Source organism: Azolla caroliniana, unplaced genomic scaffold, assembly GCF_043228905.1.
Source record: "Azolla caroliniana isolate FFs.n. ecotype wild unplaced genomic scaffold, voAzoCaro1.0.p SCAF_4, whole genome shotgun sequence".
Lineage (NCBI taxonomy): Eukaryota > Viridiplantae > Streptophyta > Polypodiopsida > Salviniales > Salviniaceae > Azolla > Azolla caroliniana.
In genome coordinates, this window is record NW_028230439.1 from 17,781,613 (window position 1) to 17,791,602 (window position 9,990).

General features: G+C 36.6%; 1 protein-coding gene across 1 annotated transcript; it reads right to left on the reverse strand.

Annotated features, from left to right (window-relative positions):
• Positions 1 to 3,281: 3,281 nt before the first annotated feature.
• Positions 3,282 to 9,316, reverse strand: LOC147865207 (uncharacterized). Its single transcript, XM_087317979.1, has 4 exons — positions 8,804 to 9,316; positions 7,339 to 7,443; positions 7,193 to 7,240; positions 3,282 to 3,714 (listed from the first exon to the last, which is right to left on the reverse strand). The coding sequence occupies exons 1-4, from the start codon at positions 9,125 to 9,127 to the stop codon at positions 3,475 to 3,477; spliced, it is 717 nt and encodes a 238-aa protein (XP_087174105.1). The 5' UTR covers positions 9,128 to 9,316; the 3' UTR covers positions 3,282 to 3,474.
• Between the last annotated feature and the right edge of the window lie 674 nt (positions 9,317 to 9,990).

A 9,990-nucleotide genomic window follows, 5' to 3' on the forward strand; every position in this document is an offset into this window, starting at 1 on the left:
GGTAGAAATAGACAATAAGGAGTTTTTGGGCTCATTTGCTAATTTTTTTAATAGAGGGGTCATATTGTTTTTCACAAGGAAGATACCTTTCCTTTGGAGGGTCAAACAATGGTTATGTGGGGTTTTACAAGCTGATTGTGTTCAAGATGTTTATGCCGGTCCTCGTGGGTTTTATGAGGTTATTTTGGTATCACAAGAGTATAAAGAGAAATTACTCAAAAAATTGCCAATTTTTTATGTGAAAAGTTTGGTTCATATGTTCCGTGGAGGCCACTAGTGGAATACCAAGATATATTGAAGCAAGAGTGTCCTATATGGGTTGAGGTAGAGCGTACATATTCAGTGGTCTAGCCAATATTATGATCATCAATGGAAATGTTGGCAAAGATCTTGGTATCCCCTAGTGGTAATGCTCAAAATCTATATCGGATGTGTATTCTTTGGAATATTGCTATAAAGAGGCCAAGTTGTTTACAAATTGCATGCTTTGGTATGCCATTGTGGGGTACATTTGCAGGATATTATTTCCATTGTGGTGAGATATGGCATTTTATGGCTGACGGTCCTCAAAAAAGAAATAATGTATTGGAAGTGGTACATGAAGAGTCTACAAATCATGACCATATTCAAACTTTAACAATTTCAGAGCAAATAAAGGAACCACAAATTGTGAATTACAAGGATGGAAAGACTCTAGAGGATGAAGGGCAATGGTCAATAGTTTTTGGAAAGATGAAGAAGTGTAATAAGAATGTTGGGAATAATGTATCTATGGAGAAGGTAACATTGATTCAACAAACAAATTCCATGCAGAATAGATCATGGGGTCGTCAGGAGGACTATCCAAAGAAATTGTCTTTTGATAATAAAGGTAATTTTTATGTTCCTTGGAATAAACGGAAACTAGTGCCTTGTTCACAAGAGGAGCCACTAGGGTTTGGAGTTTTACATTCCCATAGTAATTCGTATGCAATCTTAGGGGATTTATTTCAAGATATGGTAGAAACATTAGTAGTGAAGGAGAAGGAGATTTCTAAAATTAAAGGAAAAAATGAAGTATGAAGATATTCATAACTTTCATTATTCTTCTTCTTCTTATTACTATTAATCTCAGTTGATTAGCCAACTAATTGACTCCTATGTCGATTTTCTAGTCGGCTTGACTAGCCAACTCCCATGTCGGCTATCCAGTCGACCCGACTAGTCGGCCTTCTCCTTGACCTGGAGCATCCATGATGTAGTTGACTATTATTGTTGACTCTCTCTATCTCCTTAAGAATAGTTGACAACCCTATCGACTCGCTGGTCAATCTGACCGACCATCCAATGTTCGGCTTGTCTCTAAAAAAACTCAAAGAATGATACAATATTTTAGTTCGAGCTTATCTAGGAATAAGTATGAAATGATATCATAGATGTTGCACTATATGGCATTACCCTTACAGTGATAAGGTTCAACCTTGGCTAATCACTAATATCGTGCTTGAACTCCCTTGCCTTGATCATAATGTTCATAATTAAAACTCCTAACATTGTTCTATTGGTTCAAACAATCTATTAGAGAAGAAGTGCATTACTAGATGCATGAAACTGATTATTAGCATGATGAGCCACAATCAAATATAGCACTAGGGGTAATATGTAAAGCAAAAGGACTGCAAAATATCCATTGCCCTCTTATAAAAAGAGATGATGATGATATTTTGATGTTTGTTGTGGGTCAAAATCATGATCTAAATTATTATTCCTGTCCAAAATGTCAACATACTTCTTGAGAATTGCATTATATGTTGAGCATGAGAGAAGTAATCCTCCACTAGGTTTTGCATTGCTTGCATATATTCATACTTACGTGATGATGACATGATGGTACCTCAACAACCACCTTGTATGAGTAGGTTCAAATAAGTGTAAAGACTCCATAAGAGCCTGAGACTCATGGAAGTAGTAAGATGCAACTCAATACATTTTGGCATTCTTACCTTGTATTTGGGCCAATGTCAAGGGTTAACCAAAGCATATCTATTGAGGGTTACCTTGTAGTGGGCCTATACATCGGTAACAATCCATCCAGATGAAGAAACCTATAACACCTCCAAATCCCTCCCTAAAGAATGTTGGACTTCTAGTCTCCTAGATAGCATGTGAAATTGCAAGCATTGAATTGCTCATCCTCTTTGACAATTTGGTTAAATAGCAACCCTTGGATTGGTTGTCACCCTTCACTCTTGCAATTTTATTTTGAACATCACCACCATTATTTTCTATTTCTTTACCACATGTTCACATCGGGTTCACCATGATTTAGTGCAGAAGTGCATGAGATTCATGCATGTGCGCATGAAACCACAAGGTTATGGGCTAGAGGTCCAAGATGTCTCTAAGAATATGTAAGAGGCATTGAGACAAAGTGTACGCAGCTTAATACCTTGGCCCATGAGGTTTTGAACCACCGACCATTGAATTTGAAACAACACACTTAACCAGCTGAACAAATAGTAATATAAAAACATAGCTTTTAAGGGACCAAGGTAAGTAACATGAGAAATAGGTACATTTTGGGTAGGATATTCAATACTATATTTGCATCCCCTTCTTGAGAAACATGTACATTTTGATTGTATTACTAGTTGTGTCTAGTAGTCATTTGTTTTGGAAGACTCCAAAACAAGGACATTCCTAGTTGAGGCAAACCAGAAGATTCAAATGATACCACTTGGCAACAACATAGAGCTGCTGAAAATATAGTGGTAAATGGTGTTGTATATCCAACAATTCCAATGAGACAACATCCACTAATTGACCACCAACACGAACGTTATTTTATGATAAGGTTTTGCCAACACCAAATATAGTGGTAAATTTTATATATCTAACTATTGGAATCAGAAAACACCCCTGATTGACCAGTAACATGCATGTTTAATTGATAAAAAGGTTTCGCCAACACATCAGTCAGCTCCCATACAAGCCCTTTGGATTTTGAAATCACATTCGGAAATATCTATTGTTGGTAGATAGTTATATGTTTTTGCAAAGTCCTATAGATTTGTTGTATTCTCATAAACTTATTTTACTTAATGCATGAAAAGAAAACATGGAGTAGCCATAAAGAAAAACATCCCAAACAACCAAGTGAACACTTGGATTGTGTGGTTGCATGGCAAGTTTTCCATACTGAAGATATTTCATAGTTTTGCTTGATTGTTACTTCATTCACTATATACTTGCCGGCCTTGAATGTCTAATGAAAAAACTAGTTAAAACACCAATTGATGATATACACACAATGTATGTGTATATGCACACATACACACATCCATAATATACAACAAATTCTTCATAATACATTTTTTTTTTTCTGTTCTCTTGAAATCATTGATCCTGAATGATTAATTTTCCTGGATCTATATATAATTACAAGTTTTATTTTGGCCAGGAAACTTTCCTAAACAAATAGATACAATTTTATATTCATGCAAGAGTAGCCAAAGTCTCAAGCAAAGTAGCAATGAACTCGAGCTGTTGTTCACAATCAATTTTGTCGAAAGGAGGAACATGGACAAATATGCATTGCGTTCCGTTAGCTGCTGAATGATGAAGGGAATGGTAATATACATAATTACAAACAAATCTCCCCGCATCGTTCGAGACAGCAACATTAAAACTTTTCTTTGCTAGCAACTCTACAATATCGGTTGTGGGTAATGTTGTCTACAAAGAGCCAACCATATGATTAGAACTCTCTCTCTTTCTCTCTCTCTCTAGTAGAGCTCAATTGAGGTCAAGAAGTTCAAGCCTCCTTGAAGGGAATCTATTTCATGCTTTATATTTGAAGACTTATACCTAATGTTAAAAGAACTAATATTTGAAGACTTATACCTAACGTTAAAAGAACTAAGAAAATATTGAATAACATCCAATTTCTTGCTAGGAATGATGGTTTTGGCCCTTCATTCATGTTGGTTCCCGTATGCTATATCAATGCATGCTATGAATAGTGATACTATATCAATGCATGTTGATGTTACTATATCAATGCATGCTATGAATAGTGATACTGCTGGTCTCTCACCCAATTTGTACTAACTCCAGTTTGAATGTATTATCCATTCCATTTCCATTTTATTTACCGTATGAATAGTTTCTTTTCTTCTTTTGTTTTCCCTTGTTATCAGAAATTGTATCAGATCTGACTTGGATTTAATTCTTCGGCCTCATAAGTCATTCTGAACTTTCGAAGACATCGCTATATCTATAACTGTAGTTGAGTCCTTAGCTAGATCACTGAATTTCATCCATAGTGCATTGGGGCTTCATCAATATTGGTATGTGGATAACTCTCTCCATGGCAGCTTGCTATGGCTAGGAGTAGTTCATGCTGGTACGTGCAGATAACTATGCTTCAAGCTCGATAGGTTTAAGTTGATGAACTGATACCTTTCCATTACACATTGAATGCATGCTGACACATTCTAAGATGAACAATGTCATAAAAGAACATCTTGTTCTGTTAGATCTTGAGCCCCAAACACCAGGGAAAAGGTGGATTTCTATTGGGGATACAATCATACAGAAGCATATCCCCAGAAGATGGGATGCATCAGATTTTAAAGAGAGCATGAAACAGAGGAGTATTACTCTTGTAGCTATCCTACAATAATATTTGACAGAGTCTTTCACACACTTCTTAGATAGGGTTTCGGAACTTCTGATCAAAACATCAATTATTATATCATCTACAGACGATAGACTTGGACTGAATCTCAACCTGGGAGGTGGACCCACGCATGGAGAATATTCAAATACACACGTTGCAAACATCATGGATTGATTTCACAAGGCATTGCAAAATGAAACTGCTCTGAACTGGAAAGTATTCCAGATAAAGACATGTGACACAATTTGATAGATGAAGCAGTGCCTGGGATAGCAAGTCTAAGGCTGATGGTTTGTTGATAAATACAATTCAAGACAAGACTAGCGGCCAAAAAGTTTACAAAAGGGTGTTGATTTTGATGAACTCTTCAATCTGAATACAAGGCTCAGAACAATTTGAGTGGTCCTATCAACATCTGCAACTTGGAACTGGTCAGTATTCCAGATGAATATCATAAGGACAAGGTCTTCACGGGGCAATCATCGGGCTTTGAGCTTCCCAAATTGGAAGGGAAAGACTTGAGGTTGCAGACAGCTCTGAATGGGCTGATGAACGCGAGGACCTGGCATGAGTGAATGGACAGATTCCTCACAAGAAAGCGAAGTCAGAAGTTCTTCAACTGATGCCGCTCTTTATTTCAAAACAAAATATGGATTCAGAGGTTCTCTCACTGATGCGGCTCTCTATTTTCAAAATAGAAAGTTGATTCAGAGGTTCTCTAGCTAATGCGGCTCTCTATTTCAAAACAGAATGTGGCTACATGGGCTGAAGAAGGCGAGGATCTGGCATGAGTGAATGGACAGATTCCTCACAAGAAAGCGAATTCAGAAGTTCTTCAACTGATGCAGCTCTTTATTTCAAAACAAAAAGCGGATTCAGAGGTTCTCTAGCTGATGTGGCTCTCTATTTCAAAACAGAATGTGGCTACATGGACTGAAGAAGGCGAGGATCTGGCATGAGTGAATGGACAGATTCCTCACAAGAAAGCGAATTCAGAAGTTCTTCAACTGATGCAGCTCTTTATTTCAAAACAAAAAGCGGATTCAGAGGTTCTCTAGCTGATGTGGCTCTCTATTTCAAAACAGAATGTGGCTACATGGACTGAAGAACGCGAGGGCCTGGCATGAGTGAATGACAGATTCCTCACAAAAAAGAGAATTCAGAAGTTCTTGAACTGATGCAGCTCTTTGTTTTAAAACAAAATGCGGATTCAGAGGTTTTCTAGCTGATGTGGCTCTCTGTTTCAAAACAGAAAGCAGATTCAGATGTTCTCTAGCTGATGCGCCTCTCTTTGTCAAAACAGAAAGTGGAGCACATAAATATCCTCAAGGAGGTGTCTCATGGCGCAACTATTCAGGAATCCATTTATCTGAATGGAAGAAGAGTTCATAGAAAAACCATTGGAATTCAAGCTTCCCAGTTCAGAAGGAAAGGTCTTGGAGGTTACAGAGAGCCTGTACGGGCTAAATCAGGCCCAAGGGATAAAATCCTAATGGGTAGGGGATTAAGAAGATAGGTATCCAGCTGATGCGACCCTCTTATGTTGAAGTACAATGTGAACAGATCATGATCTTCATGTCGGGGTTGCTGCACTTCTGAAGCTCATGAGGAATAGACATGGAAATGTGGAGAGAGGACAAAGACATGACTCTGACTCCTGTATTTTTGCAACACAATATCAGACTCAAGCTATCTGGTGGGAGTGATGGCGAAACTTATGCTGGATCAGGAAAAGAGTCATTGGCAAGCCAGCAAGCATGTTCCACAGCATCTGAAGGGTACACCAGATTCAGCATCACTAAGTATGGGTTTATATTATATGTTGGGCTATGTACATCTATCTATCTCATGGATTGATATGCGCAATTGGATAGATCTGCATCTCATAACATCAGGTGGAGATCAAGATAGGAGCATGTTTCACAAAGATTCTTGGTTCCATGTCAAGATGCCCTAACTCAATGTTAAGAGTTGATCCAACAAATAGGAACCTGCAAGTTGTGTTGCAGATGCATTTTTTACAAGAGAAATTGAAGTATGTTGCAACCATACACATAAGAACATTGACAAAACTACAGATTCAATCAAACAGACTTCAGAGAAAAAGAAAATTCAGGATACCTTCAAACATGAATGATAGATGAGATTGAATCACATGTCAATGGATATATGTCTCAATGAGCTTTAGAAAAAGCAATAGTCAACACCAAAGCCCACAGAGATAACACACTAAAAGGGGAGATAGCTTTTATGTTAAGGTTTTGGTCCTATGTGGGGCATTGTTGGTCTCCTTAGGACGGAAATAAGTCTCTCTAGGAAGAGAGGAGTAATATTAACTAAGGGTAACAAAGAATGCAATAAATCAGACATAATCCAGTTTTTCCATGAAGAATAGGTTCTTGTAATTAAGTTGCCTAGTATCAACTATCAAACTGTGTTATTCAACGTTGTTATTGACTTTTCCTAATAACCACTTGACAAATATACATTTGATTTTTTTATTCATGTTCATAAAAATGCTAGGTAAACTACCTCTCTTGCATGTGAAATATCACCGTCAGCTGGGATTATCGGAATCCTCTGCAACATCAGTAAAAATTAATCAGGTCACACGAAATTCTACACAATGACAATTCCCAGATATAGAATTATAGTTTCCATATCAACCCAATGATCACCTGAGGTTGCCAGCCCATCTCATCAGGACAACGAAATGTTGCTTCATTTACAGCTTTCCTTTCAATTGCAAACTTACTAGCTCCACTATTTACACCCATATGAACCTGCTCTTGTCCAGACATTTTCACCAAGAAGCAGAAAAAAGAAGTTACTTCAGACTCATGTTTATAAATGAAAGTTTATTAAACTATTGAAACAAAATCAAGCTATAGAAAGATGTTCCTATTCAGATCACTTTAGATTAAGGTTATATTGTTCTGGTAAACAGAAATTTGGTATCGTGATTTCTAATTGTTTTCTCTTTCAAACTCATGCTTCCAAGGCTTCAAATAAAGAACCGCTCACTTATGTGCTTATGTGCTCAAGACATGTTAGCAACAATGTCATCGATCTCATTTCTTAATTGAGTGGGACTTTTCCACATGATCTAAACTTTCATGACTTTCAATTCATGAGTGAAAAAATTCTGTCTAATTCTCGCTTCCGAATAATAATAATAATAATAATAATAATAATACCATTAAATTCATTTAATTGAATAAAAGGAAGATAGAAAAGTTTAAATATTTAACTAAATATTTATCATCAATCCCGTCCTCAAATGATGTAAATTGGTGGTTTTATTGCATATTTCTCTCAAATTCTTGATTCCAATGAGTAACAATATAACACATTTCACTATATTCACTTGGTCAAATTTCAGAATCCAAATCACATGAGATTAACATTATACACATAATTACACATTAAAAGCATGTATATGAGATTACAAAGATTAATTCGCAATATTAAGAAATGTGGTTTTGCTAAATATGATACTTAATTATTGATTTCTCCCTAATTAAAAAGTGAGCATGTCAAAATTGGCCAATTCAAAATCTTGGTTTTTAATTATGCTTCTAAAAAAACAACTTGCTAAGATTTTTTTCTTTGAGAATTCTGATTTTTTTAATAGAAAAACAATCATTACTTGATTAAATCGTATAGAATAAGATGTTAACAATTACCCAAATGACTCAATCACTCAAATTCAGATTACTCTATGTTAAGCTTGGTATGTTTAGGATACAAAAATCTTCGAAATCCTTGGCTTTCTTCACACCATTAACTTTATTAAATATCAAGAAAAAATACCAAGGTTGCTCAAAATTTAGATAAATTTAACTAAGTTTGTTATTCTCAAGGTTGCTTTCAAAATTGAAAGCATGATGCAAAACAAAATAAATTGATGTTTTAATACTACTTCTCCCACCCTTAAACTTGATTCAAATCATATACGTAATGATGCAAAAGAACAATCTACTCATATAGCTTGATGCTTGTAACGTTGATGACCCTAAAATTCGATTAAAAACGGACTAAAACAAAGAAAGAAAAACAAATTTTACCAATGGATTCGATGGTTATTATCTGCTTCATAATCATTAAAGTTGATTAAAATCAAATCAAACTAAAAAAACTTACCCAAATGATTTTATCCTTCACATCCACATCCGATGATGTGTTTATAGTATCAGTAGTGGTGGGGGTGGTGGTGGTAGAAATAGTAGAGGAAACCACAAGTGCGGAGTTTAGCAATGTTTGAAAAGTATGAAGAACACCTTCTCCAACTGTCTCCATGACAGTGATACTACCTAATTTTGCATTAAGAGGAAGGCTCCTCTTCTTCTCTATGTAGTCTTCCAACATTGATGCAAGAACCTGTGTCGGGTTCTCGTTAACACCATAGAATTTCTTGAACCCTGTCACATGAAATATGCAATTTGATGGTGAACCCTGGGAACCCATTAAAGATATTATCTATTTTAATCTGTTCTGTTCTGTTTCTCTTCTTCTTCTTCTTCTTCTTCTTCTTCTTTTTGTTTTAGGTTGTTCAACGAAGGCAAATGAAACAAATGAAGGAGAAGGTAAGATTAGAGAAACAAGGTTTCCATCGCCATCATCTCCATCACTCTGCGTCCATTTCCTGGCAATCGCACAGAGGAGAGCGGAATCGGCGTTTATTCACATGTGGGCGTCTGAGCATCTCTTTTAGTTTGGGAATGATGGAATCAAAAACAAAAATACATAAAGGAAAAAAAACAAACGCACAACAACTCCCCCCACCACATTACATATTCATTCATTCCCTCTTTTTATGAGTGTGAATTGAAGAAGATTAGAGGCACAAGGCCTTGTTCACATGGCTCCAAGAGCTCCTGCTACTTTAACAAACTGCACGCGCGCATGTCTGCTTGAAATCGGTACCATACTCGCCCGATATCTCTATCCGTGGCCTACCTCACCCAACTCCAGAAGGGGACGGAATAAATAATAATAATAATAAACAACAAGCTTTGGCTCATTCTGCTCTTGCTTTGTACTAGACCTCTAAGTATTTGCCTAGGTATAGGAAGAAGACATGATCGATCTCTTATTTTTATACTCTCTCTCTATGTATCTATCTCTCAAAATGGGCAACACACAGACCCTTGCGAGGTGGACAATATTGGACACTGATGTGGGATAGTTTGAGTACCATTGTCCTACCATCCTTTTTCTCGAGTCACATGTCCTTAGTGGAATGACGTGCAGACATTGGTTGTATATTGGTTACCAAGTTTGCAAAGGAAGAATGTGTTGAAGAAGTTGCCATTGGGAATGTTGTGATT